At 44.4% G+C, this 26,258-nt stretch overlaps 1 protein-coding gene across 3 annotated transcripts in view; it reads right to left on the reverse strand.

Moving 5' to 3' along the window:
- LOC137370971 (glutamate receptor 4) overlaps nucleotides 1-26,258 on the reverse strand; it is a 271,296-nt gene that overhangs the window by 151,623 nt on the left and 93,415 nt on the right. For all 3 annotated transcript variants that reach the window (XM_068032865.1, XM_068032864.1, XM_068032863.1), the window contains exons 5-6: nucleotides 16,818-16,871; nucleotides 12,675-12,836 (exon numbers count right to left, since the gene is read on the reverse strand). In XM_068032865.1, the coding sequence (XP_067888966.1) occupies nucleotides 12,675-12,836; nucleotides 16,818-16,871 (216 nt within the window). The remainder of the gene's footprint in view (nucleotides 1-12,674; nucleotides 12,837-16,817; nucleotides 16,872-26,258) is intronic.

Here is a 26,258-nt window from a genome sequence, read left to right on the forward strand (position 1 = left end):
AGGTTAGTGTGACTAGCTCCTTATTTAGAACAGTCTCTCCTGCGAGGTTTCTGGACTGTATTACCTTAGCTGTCTCTGGAATGCGCTTCTTTACACCCTCAATGTCTGGTGATCAAAATCCATTTGGGTTAGTTGGAGCAAGGAATAGTCCTTTGTCTCCACAAGCAGTGTCTCTTAGTATGCAAATGTCCTTTCAGCCCAGTGTCTGGTGATCTTCAAACAAGTCATTTCTTCACTCCAGCAACAGTTTAACATCAATGTTCATATGACAAAATTAATGTGCCTCATTCATGGCAAGTGGGGGTCTGCATAACAGTGCACTTGGGAGAATAGGAAGTTGTGTCTTCAACCTACTTCCCATTAATAAATCACATAGGGCTAACCCATTCTGGAGTGGTGTAAATCGATAGCTTAACAGTGCCAGCTTTTCTACAATAACATCTTCACAGTTCAAACACCTCTCTCTGCTTCTCCATTGGCCTGAAGGTATCTCGGTGAACTGGTGACATGAACAAATCTATATGTTTCAGTTAGCTCTCAAACTTTTGTTCGCAGATTGCAATCCAATGTCAGATATCACAATATCTGGAATTCCGTGTGCAGCTAAAATTTCCCTTGATCACAGCCTCTGAACTCTGGCTATGTAGTAGCTTAACTTCAACCCATCTCACATAATAGTCAACGACAATAAGGAACATCTTCCCTTTATGCTCAAAGGGGTCCATTCTTAGACACTCCCATGGTCTGGATGAAAATGAAGATGATATAAGTGGCTCTCTCACCTCCTGTCTGGTAGTAGCACATGTGATGCATCTGGATACCATTTCTTCAATATCTTTTGATGTCTTTTGCCACCATACTAGCATGCATACTGGGTTCCTGGCTCTTGCTCTACATTTAGTGATCCCTAAGTGACCTTGGTGTAATTTCTCCAAGATAACCGATTCTTAAATCTCTTGGGATGACCATTCTTTTGCCGCAGACCAGCAAATCATCCACAATCCACAGATGACCTCTTTGCTCATGATATTTCCTTAAAACCAGGTTATGTGGCATATATGCTGAATAACCATTTTGACAACAATCTCTTATTCTATCACATACCTCATCTTCTTTCTGAAAGTTTCTGATTTCACTCAATTTTTTAGCTGTTGCTGGCAAATTCTCTGTTATTGTCAAAGCAAAGACTTCTACTTCCTCCAGAAGGAAGACATCTCTTTCTTCAGGTCCTGGAATTTATTACAAATGTCTATCAAATATGGTTGCCACTACAATACTCCTCACACAAGGCTCTGTACAATCCATGATATCACATTCTGTAATGCTGCTTAAAGTCTATTTACATATCTACCCAGCAACAACTTACATCACATTATACTACAAGGGCGACCACCACATGCACCTGAGCTGAAAGCCAAAATGAGTGAGCTGGCTGCCTCCACTTCATTCTTGGCCACAAGGAAGCACCAAGTAAGAGAGGCTGAGCATGGAGTCCACCACATCGTGCAGAGCACTAAGTGGGTCACTGGGGTATCTTCTTACTGTCTCTGTATACTGTTTTCCTTTCTTTGCACTATAAAAATGATGATACTTCAAGCCACAAGTCTGAGACTGCTTTTATTGCTGGCGTGACAGGAAAAGTGGTATAAGCTGGCGAAGGAGATTGCAGGTTCTTCTATGGTGAGGGCAAAGCCCCTGGGCAGATGTGAATCCTTCACTGGAGTTAGAGCTTAGATGTTCGAGGCTGCATCTTCAATGGATGTGTTAGCACAGGTATCACAGAGTGAGTTTCATGCCATATCCGTCATCCTGGGTCAGAGGGGCTCAGTTGAAACATTCCTGAATCAAATGATCCCTGACATTCATGGCATCCTGACTAGCCCTTCGTGCTCTGTGCTGTGCCCAGCCACCTCTTTGTACCCCTGGGATAACCCTCTCTTCAGCATCCTCTCCCACTGCCTCTTCTTCCTCCTCCACTTCTTCCGATGAGCTGTCTGTCTCCAGCGTCTCACCGTCCTCAAGGTCCACACCTCTCTGAATGGCCAGATTAAGGAGAACGCAGCAGACCACAACAATGACTGAAACCCTTGCCAGGAGGGTATTGGAGGGTGCCACCGGAAGTGCATCTTGAGAAGCCCAATGGCCTGTTCAATGGTTGTCCCAGTGAGCAAGTGACATTGGTTACATCACCTCTGTACTTCTCTCTAGGGCACCCATAGAGGAGTGAGTAGTCATGTCTTCAAGAGATATCCCTTGCTCTCTTGTCCCCGAGGATCCATCCACCAATGTTGGAGGTTGGAGTGAACAACTACGGCAGCCTGAACTGGAGAAGGATGAAGGAGTCATGGCAACTGCCAGGAAACCAAGCACACACATGGAGGAAACTCTTGTTGTGATTGTAGACCAGCTGAATGTTGAGTGAGTGGAAGCCCTTCCTGTTGATGAAACTGATTGGGCGGTCACTGGATGCCTTAAGGGCCACATGGGTGCAATTAATGATGCCCTGGCCCTGGGGGACATCAGCAATGGCGACAGAACCCATTGCCCTCTGTGCCTGCGAGACCACCTCTGTCATGACATGTATGTACTGTCCAGCTCTGCCAAATAGGGCATCAGTTACTTGCGGGATGCAGTGGTGTGCAGCCATTTGTGAGATTCCACCAAGGTCCACAGCTGATCCTTGGAAGGAGCCAGAAGTGAAGAAGTTCAAGGCCACAGTGACTTTGATGGCTACTGGCAGACCAATGCTGTGAGGTGTGAGGTCTTCAGCAACAAGGGCACAGATATCTGTGACCATCTGCCTAACGAGTCACAATCCCCTGCAGCACTGAGTCTCAGTCATCTCCAGGTAGCTCCATTTTCGTTGGTAGATCCTATGCTGAGGGTATGGCCTCAGTTACCTTCCTACCCCTCTCTCCTCACCTGTGCCTTCCTGCTGATCGGGGTTCTGCCCTTCATGGGGAGGGTATTGCTGCTCATCACCACTGGGCCTAAAATCTGAGAATTTGACCTCACACCTCGCAGCATTGGTCTGCCAGTAGCCATCAAAGTCACTGTAGCCTTGAACATCTTCACTTCTGACTCCTTCCAAGGATCAGCTGTGGACCTTGGTGGAATCTCACAAACGGCTGCACATGACTGCATCCTGCAGGTCACTGACGCCCTATTTGCCAGAGCTGGACAGTACATTTCCGCCACCTGTGCTGCGCCAAGGGCACAATTTCCAAAGGCCGGGACCACGAGCAAACTGGTCACTGTCTGTTTATTTGGCCAACAAAACACAGGGGCTGAAACACTAATTTAAACAAAAACACTATCTGTGGTCAGTTGGGAGGCTACCAGTGGAAACCAGCCATGCCATTTCCCACCTACAAACATACGAACCTGCCCATAACATGGTATAAAACTGAACATTTGAAAATTCAGCATTTGAGTACTAACATACATTTGATGTCTATGAATGATTATAAAATGGATGTCATGAAGGAATGTGAGTAATGTAATGGGTTAGCACACAGTTACACAGCTTTGAATACAATCTAAGTGGTATAATGAAAGGCCTTGAAATCTCCTGGGGATTCTTCCAATCTTCACTTTAGTGGGAGATTGGCTAATTCCTCCTGGGATAAATTGCTGAAAATGGCTGTTGATGCCATTTCATTGGGAGCTCCACTTGTCTCCCGACTGGGTTATGGCGGGAGATTGAGAGAACTGTTGCAGAACTTCCAGGCCAATGTTTCTTCTTAGTTGTTAGGGTAGATGAGAAATTAGCTCATGAGATTTCAACCCAATTCATCAGGAAGGAGGACCAAGAGCCTACAATTCAGCACAAATTGGCAGTCTCACTGACAGAGCAATAGAAAGGCTAATGTGATTAGTGGAAAATATAGATTGATCCAGTAGGTGATACTCTTCTAAGGCATAATGTATTGCCAGCTGGAGTGCCTCTCAATAGGTGGGTAACATCCTCCAGGGATCTGCCAAGCAAAACTGATCCCCCATTGAAGGAATAAAATACACCAGTGGGGAAAAGATCAGATGAAAGCTTGTGTTATCACCACAGGAGACACCAGTCAACTTACTTCATATTGACTGTAACTATTCCACTGTTCCCATAAATAGAACTCCCAAGAGAGTTTGGAGCCAATATTTCTGCCAGTCTATGGATGCAACACCAATGGGAAACCAGTGGAATCTCAGGAAAACATGTCTGTTTCCTAAAGTTTCCTAGTTGCCTTGTAAGGGCAGAACCTCTGATAAGTCAAATGGTAGCAAGGGAGCAGAGCAAGGTGCCGGGACTCCTACACCAGGAGTTTCTACTTCTTAGGCTGGACTGGACCTAATGCATCAGCGGGGAGGTCAATATGCTGAGTGAGGTAAAGGCATAATGGACACCACAGGAGCAGGTGTGGGCCCAACTGGTGGAGCTCAACCGCGAAAAAAAAGTAAATTATTTTATCATATTCTGAGGACTTACTAACGACACTGAGGGGAGCCTTTCTAGAGTCAAGTGGGGAACAAAGACATTCACTACCCCACCCCCATCTCCCATAACCACCCACTAAAGAGAGATAAAGAATGCAGTTTTTGGACATTTTCACCTGTCCGTACCATACTATTTAGATATTCTCCCAGTAAGCCTGCAAATTCAGGTGGAGTCAGTGTTGAAGGGCACCTGTGGATGCAATCCTGTCGTAACCACCTGATTCGGCCCCAAGGAATTGTGTCCCGTTCTCTTGTTTAGAACAGCAAGTCTCAGGTTGACAGACACACAAACTGTCCTGTTGGGTAGAAAGTATTGCTGCAAGGTACAAACCACTGATGTGCTGTTGAGCTGTGACAGCAATTCTCAATGGTGTGGACAACAGTAGATGTATTTCTAACAACAAACAAATGTTATTCCAATGTTCCCTAACAAAGGGCTTTTGAATTTGAAAGAGGAGTGAGTGAGTGAGTTTTAAAATTAACTTTACAAAATATAGGAAGAGTGAGAAAGACCAGAAAATGAGGAGGAAGGATAAGCAGGTAAGACCCTCTACCAGAAATCACAGCTGAATTCGCTGCATGGAACGTACAAGTGGGTTTTAAACCAAAATTAAAAAAGGAACAGAGCACTGCAGTATGTGGCCTTCTGTGAACAGTAAGATTAGATAATAAGTACTCTCTGTGCAAGAGGAAGATCAGAGCCACGCTGTCATTTGGGACATGCACGATTTCATGTATTATAAATTTCTGATCTGTAAGTAATGCAAAGCAATTCTATTCTGAATTTTATTCATCTTAATCTGTCTCTCAATCTCAGTGACTTCAATCATCCCAGTGGGATTTTCAGCTTCCTCAGTGCCTGCTGGCTTCTTTTTAATGAATGCGTTACCCTGATTTCTATCAGACCTAATATCCGAATAATTACTTCACAATAAGTGTCTGCTGGAGCTGAAGACCTCTCTCATGACATGCAGTACATACAGAAATGGTGTAAAGTGCTGACACAGCACCAATTTATACATAGAATTTAGAGTGTGCTGATCTCTACAGGCAGAGACACCGACTGAAGAGATCACAGGCGCAATTTTAATTAATCACCACAGCTTTGTCTATGCTTCCTGCATATACAATGACTGTACCTACACCTGTGAAAACTCTTGTTTTAAATACAGGTAATCTTATGATGCATCAGAATGGCACACTGACTCAAAAAATGTAGTGCTACCTTTTTGTTCTTCCTGTTTTTGGTGTTAAATTCCTCCACCGAGGGTTGCCAACTCTGGTTGGAGACAATCGTGGTGGTTTGATCATGTGACATTCTAACCATGTGACATTCTAACCAATCACCTGACATCTGATCGCATGACTTCTACAAACATTATTGCAATTACCTTATAAAAGGTTATGTCCCCAGTGGCTGAGTATTTTTGCCTGTGGTTTTGTGCCAGCAGCTGTTGTGCGACAAGTTCCAAGGACCAGGAAACCACCCATGAGCAAGGGAGAGGAGAAACCGGAGGGGAGGGGAGAGGGGAAACCGGAGGGCAGGGGAGAGGGGGAACCGGAGGGCAGGGGAGAGGGCAAATAAAGGTTGGGGAAGAGGGGAACCCAAGAGCAGGGAATCTGAACTTGGGGGAGGGATTTGCAGAGGGAAAACTGGAAGTGGAAGAAACTTTGACTCCACCAGTAACTAATGGTAACTCACTGAAATTGCACTGGTAACTAACAGTAATACCAGTAACACTAAGCTTCCTATTATAATCAACAATAATAACCTATATGTAACTGGTAATAGGTGCAATGCCCTGATACCCTACCTGATAACTTATAATCCATTGATATGCATCCTGAAACCACAGCCAGAATCCCCTGCACTGCACAAGGTACCGTAAGGCTCCCCAGCTGATGTCACTTTCAACAATCCCGATCTCTCCTGTAACCCCATTCCCCCAACCAAAGACATTTTTATATTCCTCCTTTTCAAATATATTTTCTACTCCCTTTGAAATGACATTTTAGTCTCTACCTTAATGGCCACCTGTGGTGAAGCATTCCACAGTCTAACAGTCTTCAGTTCAAGAAGTTCCCTTCTCCTTTCCCTTTTGTTTCTTTCAGTGAGAAACCTTGGTTTTCCATTACTTAGTTCCCCATTCCACCACCAATGGAAATAATCTTTCACTATTTACCCACAGCAAGGTCCTCGGGTTTCACCTACCCTTTACTGGTTGCTTCACTCTCAGTGCTCCTGTCACTCACCACCTCGTTGCTGCTCCCAGTTCTATGGGAAATGCTGGTCGCCACACTCGCACCAAGTCCATTTTGCATTCCCACTACCGAGCCTTAATCATTCTACCATTATTATCTATAGCTCCCGAGATCCCTATTCCCCATCGCCCCAAGCCAAAATTTTCCAGTCCGTATCTTTTCCCCAATCCCCCATTCGCCGTCTATCCTGAGCCCTAATTCCCAGTCTTCAACTTTTCACCCAAGTCCCCTAGTCTCTTTTGAACGCCCCAATCTTCACCTTCCCCTGCTCCTCATTCCCCAGTCTCCCCTTGATCCCTATTCTCCATTTCCCTCACCGAGCTCCCATTCCCCAGTCTCCATCTTTCTCCTGATCCCCGTTCCCCAATCTCCCTTTGATCTCTCAGTCTCTTTATCGAGCCATCTCAACTCTCGAGCCCCTCCTCTTCACCCCAATTTCAGAGACTCCCCAAATGCCAATACGCATGATTCCCAAGCTTCCCAATTCCCGACTCTCCACAGCCCTGCTGACTGTGTTCCACATAGTAACAGCCCTCAGCAGCAACGGTTGGGTGACACCAGTGAACCTGAGCCGCAGGTGATGCCACAGAACAGGGGATGGATGGATGGGGTGGGAGGTGGGGGGTGAAGGGTGGTGCATTTCAGTGGAAAACTTAAACATCTTATCTTCCGAGCTGCTGCAGGCACAGCTCCGAAGAGGTACCCGCAATAGCAGGGAACTCTTGGCCATTCTAAGAGGGTCAGGAGCCCTACCTCCACCTCTTTCTGAGAAAATGATCATGAAGCATGTTTCTAGGTCTTTGCCAATGTACATAGGCAGTTTCCATTATGAACATAGAAATTTATGAAGGAAATGTAAAATTATGGATGCAACATATGACTTTAAAATGGAACTGAATTATGTCTGTGTCCACTGGTCCAATTATTCCCAGACTCAATTCCACTTCACTTTAAGACTACACTTGTTCTTGACTCCCTATTTACACTTTATTCTCACTTAACAGTTTTCTTTCCAAAACAGCTGTGAAGTTCATTGAATATCAATTTTTTTTCGTGGGTAATTGTGGTTAGAGACAGTTTTAAGACAATAGTAGGAAAAGGAGAACAGGACATTCTATATAGAACTTGGCCTTGGGAGATTAAGTTCACAGTGGAGCAGATTGCACTTGATCTTTGTAAAGAACGGACATGATGGCACAGATGACTTATTCTTATCCTGTCATTTCTTGGGTTTTGTTGTAATGCTGGGCAAGGATGCTTTACAAGCACTTCTCCAGAAACAGTGATAGTACTCCACTACACATACAGCTTGGTAAATTACATAGTGAGGGAAAACACCATTTTCCGCATTTTTTTTTAAAAAAGGGACTTAAACACAGATGGTTTGCAGCTACATAAGTGTTGATGCCAAGTTCCATCTCATTAATAAGGCTTGACAGTGGAACAGTCGTTGGGGAGATGGAATGGGATTGCAGTGGTTTGGTGAAATGTCCTGTCACCTCTGGGTCCTGCTTCAAAATCCAACTTGGACTGATGAGGTAAGAGTCTTTTCTGCCGGTAAAGATCTGACAAATAAATTTGTGTATCAAGTACCAATAAGCCAGATCCAAACAGCAAATTCATCCTACATTTGAAATCAATGAAATCAAACTTCACAGCTGTTTTGGAAAGTAAACTGTTAAGTGAGAGTAATAGTTCGATACAGGAATGTCGGATTTTAACACTGCCACTCAATGAGGACTGATAAAACATGAAGGCTGTGATATTTGGCTCTTCACTTTTTTTTTTGAGCTACAAGTGCCACTTCCCTGCCAAAATGGTGTCCACAGTGTGTGTGCATGGATGCCGTTTTGAGGATGGCATTGGCACGCACTGGAATCAACCACCAGGAGTATGCAGAAGAGGCAGATTGTGACATCATTCAGTGTGTAAAGCTTATTTGATGGCAATGCTGCTATTCTGGAACTCAACGCTCAAGCTAATGCCCTTTCTTAACCTCACACAACTGAACATGCGTTCAGCAGCAGAAAGGAGCTGCCCACCAGCACAATTTAAAGGGTTCATCAACTACTTACAGGTTAGTTACTGATTGATTTCTATTGGCTGCCACTGCAATTGTTGAAATGTTTGGTGGTTTCCAGAATTGTTTAAAGTTGAGGTCTACAGGGAATGGTAGGCAATGTACTGAAGGACTTTGTCCAAACTTCAAGGATTCTATACAATCCCAAACATGGGTGCAGTAGCATGCATTCCCCTTGGACTACAACGTGACAGGGAGAATGAGAAGAGACAACACAGAACAGGACAAGCTGTTGGAAGAGGGAGGAGGAGTAAATGTAGAACCTGCTGCAACCACAACTGCGCAAGGACAACATTGCCAGTGGCTATGACGCTGACCGTGGCCATGAACTTGTATCCGAATGGCTCCTTCCAGGCTGGACCAAGTGTATTTTTCAACATCTCGCAGTTTTCTATCCAGTGTTGCACAAGGAAGGTCACTGAGATTCTGCATGCAAAGAAAGTTGAATACGTTTCATTCTCAGTTGCCAGAGAATTTGCCAATTGCTTCGCGAGGATTGTCAACTTCCCCATGGTGCAGGGTGCCATTGACTGCACGCATGTTGCTTTGTGTGCTGCATGTCAACTCTGAGATGTACCACAACTGGAAGCTATTCCAGTCCCTCAATGCCCAGCTGGTGTGTGACCATACCCAGCATATCATGCAGGTCAATGCTGGTTATCCTGGCAGCAGTCATGATGCCTTCATTATGTGGCAATCCACTGTGCCATCTGCACTTGAGCCACCTCAGCAAATAACTGCATGAATACGGAGTGATAAGGGCTGTCCTTTAATAACATGTTTCATTATTCTGGTGTGCAACCCCATGCATATGTGGGCAGCATGCATATAAGGAAAGCCATGTTGCTACACAAAATGTGATAGAGCAAATCACTGGGGGGCTTAAACACTGCTTCCACTGCCCTGACCACACAGCAGGAGCCCTGCAGTACTCAGCAAAGTGCATGTTATGAGGGGACAGCCCTTGCCCCCAGCTACATGGTGACCAGATGAGGAGGAAGAGGAGGAGGAAAGGAGGAAGCAACCAATGCAGCCCCTTTCTTTGACTGGGCTGTCCATGATCAACTCATCCCACTGGGGTTCCAGTAGACACAACTCCAATTCCCCATTCACCAACAGTTCTGGACCTTAGCTTTCCTCTGTAACTGACCATCAAAGTGTCTGCTTGGCCAGAACATAAGTACAAATAAATTCCATCACAAATAAATATTCCAAACAAAATTTATAATTCAAACCATGTTATATTGCATATAAATGTCAACTGCATTCCTTAATACCTGTCCTCCGTGTACCTTTGCTTGTCCTAGTGCTCCTATGTAGTGTTATGTCTGTGGCTGTACCATGGGTGTTGGAAGACTTGCTAACTTTCAGTTTGGAAGACTGCAGATGGCCTTGCAGGATGACCTCAAGCACCTCTTGCCCCAAAAGGCCTGACATTGGATTGAACCATCTCAGCATAGGTAGAAGCAGATTGGGCTGGCTGGATGACAGGCAACAGTAAGGGCACTGGTGGAGAGGCAGTGGTGGCAGGATGAATGCTGTCATTCTGAAGAGAACAGCAAGTTTGTGCTCCATTGAGTCACTGCCACTTCCCTGGGCAGAGGCACGGCAATCCTAGTAATATGTAAGCAAACAGATTTCTAGACACCTGAGAGACCCTACATGACCCATTGAACACTGGTGTTTGCAACTATGATGGCTGCGTGACAGCAAGCTGAACTTGCCTGGGAGCAGCTTGAGCTTCCATGGCAGCAAGCTGAGTTTGCATGACTTCAGTCAGAGGTTCCAGATAGCACCCGGATGTTGGGTAGCTTCTGCTGCAATGGACGCTGAAACATCAGCAATAAGATGCTGCCTCACAATTGGGTCTGCAAGTATTCTAATGGAGTTGGCCACCACTTCCATGCTGGAAAGGGTTGTCTGCAGGCTTTGCACAAAGCCCTGTACCAAATTGGTGCCGGACTCCTCCATGCTCCTTGACATTGACCGTAGGCTTTCTGGCAGGCCTGCCAATGCAACAAGTATTTCATTGTGCATACCCATCAGCCTTAGTCTATAGGCTGCCCCATTGACGTCCTTATCTGAGATATCTGCAGCAGAAGAGTTGAACCCTTTGGTGAGGTGGCACCTGTGTTACCCTTGTTCCCTGCCCTGTCTGCAGGCCGCTCATGCCTGGTATCTCACTGTGTACAGATCCCACCTTGAAGCTATTCTCTAAACTATGTGCAATGTCAATAGCTGAACGGGTGACTGCGGGTGAGAATGAGTGACACTGTCTTCCTACTTTTCCAACTCTTGCTCTTCCACCACTGCCTGATCAGCTTGCAGTTCTTGTGTATCTTAAAGCAGAAAGGCAGAAGGGTAGGGTTGTGGTGAGGGGCTAAGCTGGTGGGTATTGCGGGGGGCGGGGAAGCAAGAGGCACATGCTTACACTATCTGCAGCTTGTAAATCAGAAGAGATCGTGGGATGAGGGGGAAGTGGGATGTGAGAAGGATTGGGTATGAGGATACCGTCATCTTCAATGATCTCAGCCCCACCACTGGCCACCCATCAATCATGACCACTCCAGTGTTAGCAATTACAGTCTTTTGCATCGGGGTAAGGACAAGCAACTTTGCCTGTCCCTCTCCAGTTAGCTCCTGCTGCCACCAGTTGTGGGCCACCTTGTCCTGCAATTCAGACGGAACTGTGTCAATGAGTGTGATGGGTGATGTGGCTGACATGGATTAATAGCTGGTAGTGTGTGTAGTCTGTGAAATGCGGATGTGAGGCTTGCAACAGTGCTAAGTGTGTGCAGGTGATGTGAAGTTATGAATGTTAGATAGGAGTTGTAATTGATAGAGATTTTTGGAAGGTGAGTGATGGGGGTGTGGTGCATTGAGCAGTGTCAGACTAGTGGTGACTTTGTAAGGATATGGCATTTGAAGATGCATTCACTGACCTTGACCACTCTTGTGGCAGTGTATCCAGGTCCTTGGGACTAGACTCCTGGCATTGACAACCACAGCCATCTGGTGCCACTGGCTTTGCAAAGTTTGGCTGGAGGGCTTCCTGGCCACCTTTGAATAGATGACATCTCTCTTTCTCTCCACCTCCTGCACCAAGGCCTCCTGTGCAGCTTTGAAAATTCTTGGAGCTGGCTCTCTGCCAAATTGCACAATTCTTCTGTCTTTCCCAAGTCAGGATCATTTGCAGAATGATTTTGAGCACCTGCTCCAGCCACAATGAACCTCCCTTTTAAGGGGTGCAGGCTGGCTTTAATTAGTGCAGGCTCGCCTTAACTAACTCTGGCCTCTTACAGTTTTGCATCTCATGCTCAGGTGTGTACCCACTCAACAGCCGCGCTTAGCATACGCTGCGTGCTACAATCATTTAAATTAGCAGGAGGCAATGGGCATGGAGGAATTTTGCATGCGATCCCTGTGCCCATTTTTATGTCCTGTCCTGTTTTGACGTCAAATTGTCTCATTAAGAAAAAAACTTCTTTCTAATTCTCTGCAATGCAATAGGTTTCACAGGCTGTTGATAGTATAGGGAGCAGTTGCTATATTTTATACCTTTCATCTATTTTGACCTTTTTTCAACAGAAGTAGGTGCAAATCAAAAGTCTGAACAATTTAAAAAATCATTACTGCCTAGAAATTACTGTTGCCAATAATAGTGGACAAATATTTAATGTATGTCTATGACATTCCTCTGTTCTCAGTTTTAATGTAGTCGTTAATCCATTTAAAATAAATAGGATAACACCTGCAAGGGCAATATGTTAAATGTTAATCCACGGATATTTCCAGGATTAAAAATGTGTACACGCACTGCTGTCCTTTTAAGATGTCATAACTGTACCTTCAATTGAGCAATATCTGTTCCAGGAAACTCTCTCTGATCCAGCTTCTTCCAGCGCTGCATAAATTTAGTGACAACGGGTCTGCTGTAATCCACTATTTGGAATCCTGTTACATTCGCTCCTCCATGCATAAATCTATCCAGCGGTATATCCTTGAATCCCTGCAACCACATTAGGAGTTACCACGCAGTTATGGTCTTATTCATTTCTCCTCGTCAATTCCATTGATTGAATAGAACACCAATAGTCTATGAATATTTCAATAAAATGTTTCCATCATTCACTAGGTCATGCTAGAATAATAAAATTCAGGTCAGAAGCTCCATTCAGACCAGTCTCTGTATTAGCTGTTGTGCTGAATTTCTCAACTATTTTGAAGACCTGCAATGTTGGTTCTTTTCCACAACACATGCAGGAACTTACAAATGGTTTCAGTTTTGCTACTAAAACAGCTGTCACAACCTTTTGGTCCAATCTTGTCATCAGCCCACATGCACACTTACAGCAGGGGTTTGCCAGATAGCAATTGGGAATGGGAACTCTGGAGCATTTTCCCCTCCTTTAGGGCAACTATAGGCACCCTACTACTGCCCTGGCTGAAATCAGCTAAATCAGCACAAAGTAAATGTCTCATTGGTCTATATGGCTCACATAATCACTGCATAAACCCACTGAGCAATCAGAAAAATATTTAATTCAAACATATAAATCAAATAATAGAACCATACATGTTTCAGCATAGAGGGCCACTTGGCCCATTGTGTCTGTGCTGGCTCTTTGCTAGAGTAATCCAAAACTAATCCCAGTGCCCTGTACTAGAACAAAGAACAAAGAACAGTACAGCACAGGAACAGGCCATTCGGCCCTCCAAGCCTGCGCTGATCTTGATGCCTGCCTTAACTAAAATCTTCTGCACTTCCGGGCACCGTATCCCTCTATAATCCTACTCGCTCCATAATCCTGAAGTTTCCTCTTTAAGTATTTAACAAATGTGCCCTTAGAAGGTGCAACCACTTTCTGTGGCAACATACTCCGTGCTCCTATATCCTCTGTGCAATGAAACTGCTGCTAATCTCTCTCATCACTCTTAGTGACAATTTTAAATTGATAAACCCTCATCACCGACTTCCCAACAAGAGGAAACATTATTTCCTTAATAACTCTTTCAGAGCCTTTCATAATTTTAAAAAACTCTGCTAAATCTCATCTTTGCTTTCTCTGCTCCAAGTCTGAGTATCTAAAGTTGCTTCTCATGATTATAATTTCCCATCCTGGCATCATCATGGTGAATGGCATGTTCTTTGACTTTAAAAAAGGAAATTAAAGTGGGGCACCCAAAACTACACCGAACATTGTAAATGTGGCCTAACCAATGTTTTGTACAAATTTATTGTTACTTCGTTATTTTTGTCCCCTATGCCCCCATTTAAAAATCCAAAAAGCTGTTGGATTTTTATGGTTTTATCTAGCTGCACTCACATTTTAAGGGAATTTTGTATTTGAACCTTTACGTCTCTTGGTTCATCAACCCCCTCTGTGTTTTTCATTTTCCTCTCTTTCCTGCCGGTGAGACATTGGCTGCCTCAATTTCTCTGCCCCTCTCACTCACTCTAATCCGTCCCCCTCTGAACTTGCCGCACTCCGTTCTCGTAGGTCTAACCCCAACATTGTCATCGAACCTGCAGACAAGAGTGGTGCTGTTGTTGTCTGGCATACCGACGTCTACCTTGCGGAGGCTCAGCGCCAACTCTCAGACACTTCTTCCTTCTTCCCCCTGGACCATGATCCCACCACCGAGCATCAAGTGACTATCCACAGGACTGTCACTGACCTCATCTCCTCTGAAGATCTTCCCTCTACAGCTTCCAACCTCCTAGTACCACAACCCCGGACAGCCTGCTTCAATCTCCTTCCTAAAATCCACAAACAGGACTGTCCCGGCAGACCCATTGTTTCAGCCTGTTCCTGCCCCACGGAACTTATTTCTTCCTATCTTGACTATCTTTTAGCCCCGGTCCAGCCTCTTCCCACCTACATACTCTTCTGATGCCCTACGTCATTTTGACAATTTCCAGTTTCCTGGACCCAACTGCCTCCTCTTAACTATGGACGTCCAATCTCTCTACACCTCCATCCCCCATCAGGATGGTTTGATGGCTCTCCGCTTCTTCCTTGAACAGAGGCCCAACCGATCCCCATCCACCACCACCCTCCTCCGCCTGGCTGAACTTGTTTTCACATTGAACAACTTCTCCTTCTAGTCCACTCACTTCCTTCAAGTAAAAGGTATTGCTATGGGTACCTACATGGGTCCGAGTTATGCCTGTCTTTTTGTGGGATATGTCGAACATTCCTTGTTCCAATCCTACTCACGCTCCCTCCTCCAACTCTTTTTCTGGTACATTGATGACTGTATTGGTGCCGCTTCCTGGACCCGCACGGAACTGGAAAACTTTATCGACTTTGCTTCCAATTTCCACCCTTCTCTCACCTGTACATGGTCCATCTCCGACACTTCCTTTCCCTTCCTCGACTTCTCTGTCTCCATCTCTGGGGATAGGCTGTCTACTAGTATTCAATATAAGCACACAGATTCCCAGCTACCTCGACTGCACTTCTTCACACCTTGCTTCCTGTAAGGACTCCATTCCATGCTCCCAGTTTCTCCAACTCCGATGCATCTGCTCTGATGATGCAACCTTCCGTGACAGCACTTCTGATACGTCTTCTTTTTTCCTCAACCGAGGATTCCCCCCACCCCCCCACCCTGTGATTGAATAGGGCCCTCAACCGTGTTTGGCCCATTTCCCGCAACCCTACCCTCACCCCTTTCCCTCCCTCCCAGAACCGCGACATAGTTCCCCTTGTCCTCACTTTCCACCTCACCAGTCTCCACATCCAAAGAATCATCCTCCACCACCTCCAGCGTGATGCCACGACCAAATGCATCTTCTCCTCCCCTCCCCTGTCAGCATTCCGAAGGGATCATTCCCTCCACGACACCCTGGTCCATTCCTCCATTACCCCCACCACCTTGTCCCCTTCCTACGGCACCTTCCCCTGCAATCGCAGGAGGTGTAATAGCTGCCCATTTACCTCCACTCTCCTCACTATCCAAGGCCCCAAACACTCCTTTCAGGTGAAGCAGCGATTTACTTGTACTTCTTTCAATTTAGTATACTGTACTTGCTGCTCACAATGTGGTCTCCTCTACATTGGGGGAGACCAAATGCAGACTGGGTGACCGCTTTGCGGAACACCTCCGCTCAGTCTGAAAGCATGACCCCGAGCTTCTGGTTGCGGGCCATTTCAACAATTGCCCCCTGCTGTCATGCTCACATCTCTGTCCTGGGATTGCTGCAGTGTTCCAGTGAACATCAACGCAAGCTTGACGAACAGCATCTCATTTACCGATCAGGCATACTACAGCCTGCCGGACTGAACGTTGAGTTCAATAATTTCAGAGCATGATGGGCCCCCCTTTTTCTTTTTAGTTCTTTTTTCTTTTTTCTTTTTTATGTGTTTATTTGGTTTTAGTTTGTTTCTACTGTGCCTACCCACTGTTTTTTTCATGTTTGTGCTTGGGGCCAGGCTGTTCAGTTTTCTGTCAATTAACACCCTCTCTATACTAACGCCTTAGTTAGTACTTTCACCACATGATTAACGTACTGTTTACCTGTGCTCCATGATGTTCTGGTCAGTTATTCTGTGACCTTGTTCTGTCAACACATCTTTTGTTATTTCTTGCCCCATCCCCGCTTAACTTGCTTAAAACCTATTACATTTCTTGCTCAGCCAGTTCTGATGTAGGGTCACTGACCTGAAACGTTAACTCTGCTTCTCTCTCCACAGATGCTGCCAGACCTGCTGAGTATTTCCAGCATTTTTTGTTTTTATTCCTCTCTTTCCTTATTTTATCTCCCAACATGTATGACCTCACACTTATTCACATTAAATTTCACAATTATTCATGCCATTAACTTGACAGAATCCTCCCTCCATTCACCCTAGTAACAAATGGACTGTGATCCACTGTCCAAACCACAAAAGTGCGAAATCCTAAACCAAACTTTAGCAAATTGAACCTTGAAAATGTAACTAGATGTTGCTACTGAATAGTTAGATAATAATTCAGTGCTCACCAAGTTGGCTAGGACATAGTGGTAGCCTCTGACATGTTTCCCGACACTTACAATCTGAGCAAGAAGAAAGACAAAGAAATTTTCATTACATTATTTATCGATATGAAGAAACAGTGCAATGTACCTATTATTAACTGTTATTGTAAATTTATGGTGAACTATAAAGCTTTATTTTAATAAGATAGTTATTAGAAATGGAACTTAGGCCCCAAAACTGCAGGATTGTAGGAGGTTGGAATTTTGGTATTTCAACTGTGGGGTTGGGGTGGGGGGACAGAATTTGGGGCGGAACTCTGTTCTGTTGGCTTTCTGCCAATGTCTGATATCATAATCCAGGTTGGGAGGTACAGGCAACTCTTCCATGCCTTGGAGTGTTCCTAGGCTACCCAGGAATTACACCCAGTTCATGCCTCTCATGCGTGTTAACCTGTTAATTGTGCATCAATTGTTTGATTATATGCAGGTGGAGGGTGTTAATCGGGGTCTTACTTGAGCACTTATAAGCAGACACTTAGAGACTGCTGGAGGGTTTGAGTGAGGAGCGACATGTTTGTAATCCTTTTATTCTGTACAATAAAGATAGGGTCCAGCATTATCCTTCCATAACCAGCTTTCCGGAGTTTAACACAACAGCTCTTCCACCCACCAGGAGCGGCATGGGTCCCATACTGATATTTCTGAAGGGCCCAAAATATATTAACAAACTGAGGTAACCAACTCCAGAGGAGATTGCTTACCTCAGGCCACAGACTCTGGTTTTCCTTGGGGAATTATTAAAAATGTTATTCCTGTCTTCAACCCAATGAGGCCCTTGTTCCCCCTATCAGGCCTTGGGGGAAGGACCTCTATTGCTCCTCTAAATGAGTGGCCTTCTCCTAGACTGTTAACTGGCACATTTCTGGCCTACAGTCATATCTCTAAGGAATGTTTATTTTATTCTTATATATTTTATATACTGTTAGTTCCAGTAAAGTTTCTGAGGCACAACCTTTCCCTTTTGCTTCTACTCTTTATAGAATGGAACACACAATTTTATTAAGACAATGAGAATAGGATCTGCTTTGTATCCCATTAGTGCCATATCAGTCGGATTAATTGCAGACCTTCCAAGTGTTATTCACCTCTCATTATATTTAAAAAGCTGACTAATTTTGACATATGCCATTTTGAAAACAAGCACAGCTCCATATGTTTCAATGGATTTGTAATCTGTGTCACTCTTGCTGATTATAAATATCACTCCTACTATTCTGCAACGTTGATGGCTTTGTTAATTATATTCTGCTATTATTTTAAAGTTATATTGATCCCACTCTTTGCCAATGCATCCATGAATATTCCACTGCCAGTTTATGCACCTGGCTTGTGGGGGGAAGGGAAAGAGAAATACAGAGGAAGATACTGCAGTATAGATTGGTTAGGCTCAGCTGTTGTTCTCTGGTTATCTTCTGATGCATGTGAAACATACCCGCTAGGGAAAATTAGAGTTCAAAAAAGGAAAGCTGAATTATCTGTGATAATATTTCACTAATAAGACAATAATTGTTTCATTAGGAGTTGCACAGGTTAATATAGTCATCATACAAGTACAAAAATAATCCTTTTGGTAAATTTTGACGCTCTGGACACAGATAATTTTTTTTCACAAATGAATAGATATGAAGGAAGATGGGTAGTGCAGCCTAATTCAACAGGAATCAACTGTTTTGTTCCAGCTTGTAAAGGAGAAATGTACAATTTAAAAATGATTAGGAGGAAAAAGCTATTTTGAATTTTTGTAATGATTGAACTTGAGAAAATCACATGAGAAGGTGAAATGATGTGGACTGGATAATCAGAATGCGTTATCGAGGATAATACCAACCCAGCAATTGTGTGATACAATATTTAAACCAGTGAGCCAACAGCACGGTACATGACTGATGATTGGTATCGATATTCCGGAAGCCCCATTCCGTGTCAGAAGTGCAGCAGGGCAGGACTTTCATCCACACATTTTGCCTTACTTATAACCCATTCCAGCTGCAAGGGTGGATGGAGCCTCAGTTTAATGTCTCATCCGAAAGGCAGCACCTCTGAAGTGTCAACCTAAATTTTGTTCACAAGTCTCTGGACTAGGACTTGAACCCACAACATTCTAGCTCAGAGGAGAATTCTACTACTGAGCCATGACTAACAGGATACTGAGAAGAATGGAAAGGGAAAACATGCAGATTGTATTACAGGCGTCTGATTGGATAGTGGCCACTTTATGCCCCTGTGACAGTTGAAAATTCGAGCAATGTTGCTAGGGTCACTACTGACTAGATGCAGCAGACTTGATTGGCCTGATAGTCTTTCCTTACTTGTAGAATGATACAAGTGAGTGAGTGAAACAGATCACAACAAATCCTGGGTATCACCGGCCCTGCCAACTGAAGGAAATTGGTCAGTGAGCATTAGTAGTGGGAAAGTGTAAAAGAATTGGGAGGGCTTCCAAAGTCTTCTCTTCCTGTAATCTTTCTTCAACCTGAATAACAAAGTGAGGAAATATAGTAAAAGACAGAGGCCCTGAAATTCTGCCATAGTTACGCAGGAAACCAGGAGAACCTCTGCAAGACCAGAAGCCTAATGACTTAACCATAGAATCAGGAGGCAAAAGCCTAATAGAAAAAGTTTGATGGGGCCACCAGAAGATATAAATCAAATGTAAAAGTGGAAGGAACATAGGTGAAAGAGATATCAAAATAGGAAAACTTACTGAAAGAACTGAAGATATTAACCATTAACTGAGCCAGCTGTAAATCTTGTTGTAGCCACTGCCTTGTTGAGTAAATATCAATTTGACTGAAAGTATGTTCATAGCTGTAAGTCATGATCAGAGTCAATTATTACTTAACTTGTTTCTGCTTTATGGTGTAATTTACTTTGCCTAAAGGAGGATTATTGTGGGTGAAATTGTTCTACGTTAATAGTACAAAATGGGTTCCTAGTCAATCGGAAACCCGTTTTGTACCATGCCCGATTTTCTTTTCCAATGGAAATTAAAGTCAGTAGACATAAAAATTGGGAGATATATAAAATGGACTGCCGATTTTCTATAACCCGCTCTACACTATCACACAAAGTCAAAATCTACCCTAACGTCAAGCAAAGTAAAACCATGAAATAAAAACAGAAAATGCAGGTTAGGCAGCAGCTTTGGAGAGAGAAACAGGGTTAACGTTTCATCTGAACCATTCTAATGAAAGGTTATTGGCCTGAAACGTTAACTCTGTTTCTCACTCCACAGATATCGTCAGACCTGTTGAGTATTTCTGGCGTTTCCTGTTTTCATTTCAGATTTCCAGCATCCACAGTATTTTACTTTTGTATTAGAGCAAAACCATATACTGGGCTTAGTTAAAATTAGAAATAAAGTTCTCAACAGGAGGGATCTAGTCAGTGCTGACCGGCACATGAGCACACATCTGTGTCCAATTTTCAGGATATCTGTTCTCAAAAGGGACAATGAATCCAGTGAGAGGAAGCCTCTTATCAATTTTGGCAATACAGTCTAATCCTTTGAATGATATCATCTTTTTTGTGCATCTCAGTTTAATTCCTTTAACCGCCGCAGTGGCAAACAAGCTATTAGTTGCACACAATTGGACGGCATGCCTGGTTGTGCAATACGGTCCTGGAATACACAGAAGTAAGATGCATCCCATGATGGGCAGATGCTCATTCAGCTTTAATGAATTCACAATAAACAGAAAATGTTTTCATTCAGCAGAATTTCCTATCTCACTGGCAAGCTTTATGTTTGGAATTGCTCCAAAAGACTAAGAGCTGATTTACTTGGTGTCTCATTTTTTTTTAAACCATTTAGCAATTTGCTTAGAAGCATCCAAAATCCAGTTTATCTTGGCACAAAATATTTTCTTGATGGATTCTGCACTGGTATTTCTGTAGTCTACACTAACATTAGAAATTTTTCCCTTGCTTACCTCATATTTAAGTTGCTTTTTCTGAATGAGTCCCATACACTTTCTATTGACAAATGTGAATAGTCAACTTTCTTTCCGTTGTCTGTACAGATTTTCAGAGACATAGGGCAGGATTTTCCCTTGGGTGCAGGAAACAGAAGTTGGGACTGTTTCCAGGTCATGAACCTGCCCCTGGGGGGAGCAGTCATTGGCTCCGAGTTTCATGGGGGCACCCCCTTAATGGGCCTTGAGAAGGGTAAGGGGCCTGAAGAAGGGTTTGGTGGCTAATTACTGGCCGCAGAGTGACGTCACGGTGCCCGCCGCGGACAAAATGGCATGAGGTAAGGACATTGGGCATGTAGCCTGGACCTGTCAGTGGCGCAGTGATGTCTGGAGGGGATTACAGTTGTTGCCCAACAGGTGCTCCCCTTCAGCCACCTGGAGCACCAGCCAAGGACTGAGGATGTGACCGAGGCGGGTGAGGGTGCCAACCCTCATGGGGCGCCATCATTATCATCTTTGCCTCCTTGGTCCCTCTGACAGAGGGAACATCTGTGCAGCAAGAGATGTGTGGACCTTGAAAAGGGTGAGGCCCTGGAAATGACACAGCTCATCGGAGGAAGAGGAGGTGCAGGATGTGGAAGAGGAGATGGAAAAGGAAGATGCAGAACATCAGAGATGGAGACTACTCCTGCAATGATTCAGGTACAGAAGCTTATGGAGATGTCCCTATGGGCACCTCCACAATGAGAACAACTGCTACATGCATCTCAGCCACAGGCAGAGACAAGCAAGCAGGCTACCTCCACCTCCTCCAAGGCCACAAGGGGAGCACTACATCGAAGTGGCAGAGAGCGGAGGTTGCTGTGTCGGGTAGAGCACTGATTGTGTCACTAGCGTGTCTTCTCGCTGTAACTGTGCACCGTTTTCCTTTATGAGCATAAAGTAAATATTGACACTTGAAGCCAGACATGAGACTCCTTTCATTAATAGTCGAACAAGAAAAGAGACAAAGTGGTGAAGAGGAGCAAGGGTATGTCAATGATGATGAAAGAAAGCTCTGGACAACTGTGCATCCTTCATTGACAGTAAGAATTTACGTGTTCCAGGCTGCGCCTTCAATCAAGTGTTAGCACAGACAGCTCAGTGTGAGTTCCAGACCATGCCAGTCCTCTTGAGTCAGAGGAGCTCAGTTGAAATATGCCTGAAACAGTTAATCCCCGACATTCACAGAAGCCTGTCGAGACCCTCGAGCCCAGCAACCTCCGTGTGCAGCCGGGGCACGTCTGTGTTCTGCACCTTCCTTCTCCTCCTCCTCTTCATCCAATGAGCTGTGTCATTTCCAGGGCCTCACCCTTTTCAAGGTCCACACCTCCCTGGAGGGCCATGTTATGGAGAGCACAGCAGACCACCACAATGAGTGAGACCCTTGCAGGAGTGTACTGAAACGTGCCATCCGATTGGTCCAGGCATCGGAACTGCATCTTCATAATCCTGATGGCCTGATCAATGGTTGTCCTAGTGATTGGATGGCTTTGGTTGCATCGCCACTTTGCCTCTGTCTCAGGCTGTTGTAGAGGGGTGAGTAGCCATCTCTTCAAAGGATATCCCTTGTCCCCTAGAATCCATCCATTGAGTTTGGGGGGGCGGAGGGTGGATGCAGGGTGTGGAATGAAGAGCTGCAGCAGCCTGGACTGGCAAAGGATAGAGTCTCATACAGCACAGAAGGAGGCCATACAGCCCATCAAGTCCGTGCCGGCTCTCCACATAGCTATGCTGTCAGTCTCGCTCTCAGACTTGATTCCTGTAGTCCTGCAAACCTATTTCTCTCAGGTGACCATCCAATTTCCTCTTGAAGTCATTGATCATCTCTGCTTCCACTACCCGCTTCATTGGCATAGCATCCACCACCTTCAACATTCACTCCCCTAACCACCAATGCACAGTGGCAGCAGTGTGTACCATCTACAAGATGCACTGCAGCAACTCGCCAAGGCTCCTTTGAAATCACCTTCCAACCCTGCAACCTCTACCACCTAGAAGGACAAGGACAGCAGATGCATGGGAACACAATCACCTGCAAGTTCCCCTTCAAGCCACACACCATCCTGACTTGGAACTATATCATTGTTCCGTCACTGTCACTGGGTCAAAATCCTGGAACTCCCTTCCTAACAGCACTGTTGGCGTACCTGCAGCAGATGGATTGCAGTGGTTCAAGAAGGCAGTTCACCACCACCTTCTCAAGGGCAATTAGGGATGGGCAATAAATGGTGGCATAGCTAGCGACACCCACATTGCACAAATGAACGAATAAAAAAACTTTAGTGGGCAGCGAGTTCCAGGTCATTGACACCCGCTGCGTAAAAAAGTGTTTCCTCATGTTCTACCTGCATTTTTGCCCAAAACTTTCAATCTGTGTCCCCTAGTCCTTGTACCATTTGTTAATGGGAACAGCGTTCCCTTGTCAAACTTATCTAAGCCTGTCATAATCTTGTACAGTTCTGTTAAAACGCTCCTCAATCTTTGTTCCAAGGAGAGCAAACCCAGCTTTCCAAACTATGCTTGTAACTATAATCCTCCATCTCTGGAACCATTCTGGTAAATTTCCCCTGTACTCTCTCAAGGACCCTCACATTCTTCCTGAAGTGTGATGACCAGAACTTGATGCAATACTTCAGTTGGGGCATAACCAGAGTTTTATAAAGCATAACTTCCCTGCTTTTGTACTCAATGCCTCTATTTATAAAGCCCAAGATCCCATATGCTTTACTAACCACTCTCTCAATATGTCCTGCCACCTTCAAAGATCTATGCACATGCACCCCAGGTCCTTCTGTTCCTGCACATTCTTTAGAATTGCGCCAGCTAGGACAAGAGGGCATAGCCTCAAGATTAGAGGGAGCAGATTTAGGACTGAATTAAGAAGGAACTTCTTCACCCAGAGGGTTGTTAATCTATGGAATTCCTTGCCCAGTGAAGTAGTTGACGCTTCTTCAGTAAACGTCTTTAAAGCTAAGGTAGATATCTTTTTGAACAATAAAGGAATTAAGGGATACTGTGGGAGCGCGGGTAAGTGGATCTGAGTCCACGAAAAGATCAGCCATGATCTTATTGAATGGCGGAGCAGGCTCGAGGGGCCGGACGGCCTACTCCTGCTCCTACTTCTTATGATCTTATGATTAAGCATATATTGCCTCTCCCTATTCCTTCTGCCAAAATGCATCACCTTACACTTGTCAGTATTAAATTCCATCTGCCACCTCTCTGTTCATTCTGCTAGCTTATCTATGTCCTGTTGCAGGTGGTTCATATCATCCTCAGTGTTTGCTGCACCTCCAAGTTTGGTGTCATGAGCAAATTTTGAGATTCTACTCTGTATTCCAAGATTCAAATCATTTATATATGTCAAAGAAAACAAACAGTGTCCCAGTACGAACCCTTGGGAACACCAGTGTCTATCATCCTCCAGTCTGAAAAGCAACATTTACTACAACTTGCTCCTTTCTGCCCAAAGCCAATTTTGTTTTATCCAATTGGACACTGACTCTCCTATTCCATGAGTTTCAATTTTCTTAACCATCCTTATCAAATGCTTTCTTAAAATCTATATAAACAACATCCACTGCATTCCCTTCATCAACTTTCTCAGATACTTTGTCAAAAATTCAATTACATTAGTCAAGCATGATCTACCTTTTATAAATTCATGCTGGCTATCCTTAATTAACTCAAACCTCTCTAAGTGTCTGTTGATATTTTCCCTGACTACAGTTTCTAAAACCTTACCCACCACTGATAACCTAACTGGCCTAAAGTCACTAGGACTGTCCTTACACCCTTTCTTGAATAAAGGTTTCACATTTGCCACTCTCCAATCCTCTGGCACCTCCACCGGATCCAGGGAAGACTGAAAGATTATGGCACACCCTTCTGCTATCTCCATCCCCACTTCCTTTCATGAACTGGGATGCAAGCCATCCGGACCTGGTGACTTATCTACCCTAAGCATAGCCGGCCTTTTTAGTACCTCCCCCCACCCCCCTCCCAATTTTTATCCTTATCCATTGCCTCTACTCTCTCTGCTTCTACTGATAATTTGTCAGTCTCGATGTCCTAAGTGAACACTGATACAAAGTACTTCTTAAGTATATTAGCCTTGCCATGTGCCTCTAAGCATATATTACCCTCTCTGTCCCTAATAGGCCCTGCTCCTCCTCTTAATACCCGCTTACTATTTACATGCCTGTAGAAGATCTTTGGGTTCCATTTTATGTTGACTGCCATTCTATTTCCATATTCTCTCTTCACCAGTCTTATTTTCCTCTTCACCTCCCCTCTCAACTTATTGTATATGGCCTGGTTCTCACTTGATGAGTTCACCTGACATGCATCATACACTTTTTTTGTTTCATCATCAACTCTATCTCCCTCGTCATCCAAAGAGCCCTGTTCTTGGCTCCCCTACCTTTCATGCTTGTTGGAATGTTCCTCGCCAGTACCTGAAGCATCTCTTCAAGCTAATCCATTGTTCCAATACAGCTCTTACTGCCTGTCTTTGGTTCCATTATACTTTAGTTAGATCCCTTCTCATAGCACTGAAATTAGCCCTCTTCCAAGCTAGCCATTCTACCTTATTTTGTTGCTTGCTTTTCTGCATTACTGGTCTAAATCTTATGATACTATGATCACTCTTACCCAAGTACTTCTCCACAGACACTTGGTCCACTTGGCCATCTCATTTCCCAGCATTAGATCCAGCAATGCCACTTTTCTGGTTGGGCTGAGAACATACTGATCAAGCAAGTGCTCCTGAACACATTTTAGAAATTCCTCCCCCTCCTTACCCTTTACTCTAAAATTATCCCAATCAACACTTGGCTAATTAAAGTCCCCCAATATCACCACTCTATAATTCTTGCACATCCCTATGATTTCCCTACACATTTGCTCATCTATCTCTCTCTCACTATTTGGAGGCCTATAGAATACCCCGAGTAGCGTGATCATACCCTTTTTTGCTCGTCAACTCTAACCAATTGGATTCTGTCCTTGCCCCTTCAAAGGACATTCTCCCTTTCCAGCACTGCAATGCCTTCCCTAATCAGGACTGCTACCCCACCTCCCTTTTATTCCTTCTTTAACTTTTCTGAACACTTTATATCCTTGTATATTAAGCGCCCAATCTTCATCATTTTAAGCCGTGTTTTCATTACGGCCACTACGTCATATTCCTATATTGCTATTTGTGCTTGTAGCTCACCAACCCTATTCACCACAATTTGTGTGTTTACACACATGCATTGTAATCCTGACTTTACATTCCTCGTAGTCCTTCTCAGTCCACACCATCTAATATGGAACTACTCCCTTCTCTAGTACTGTCTTATACTCTCACTCCGACACCTCTGCACCAGCCCACCCCCCAATATTTTGTTATTTACTACTCTAGAGCTATCTGTCTCTTCCAACTCTCTGTGCACCTTGGTGTTCC

The sequence above is a fragment of the Heterodontus francisci genome, chromosome 6 (genome assembly GCF_036365525.1).
Source record: "Heterodontus francisci isolate sHetFra1 chromosome 6, sHetFra1.hap1, whole genome shotgun sequence".
In the NCBI taxonomy this organism is placed as follows: Eukaryota; Metazoa; Chordata; class Chondrichthyes; order Heterodontiformes; family Heterodontidae; genus Heterodontus; species Heterodontus francisci.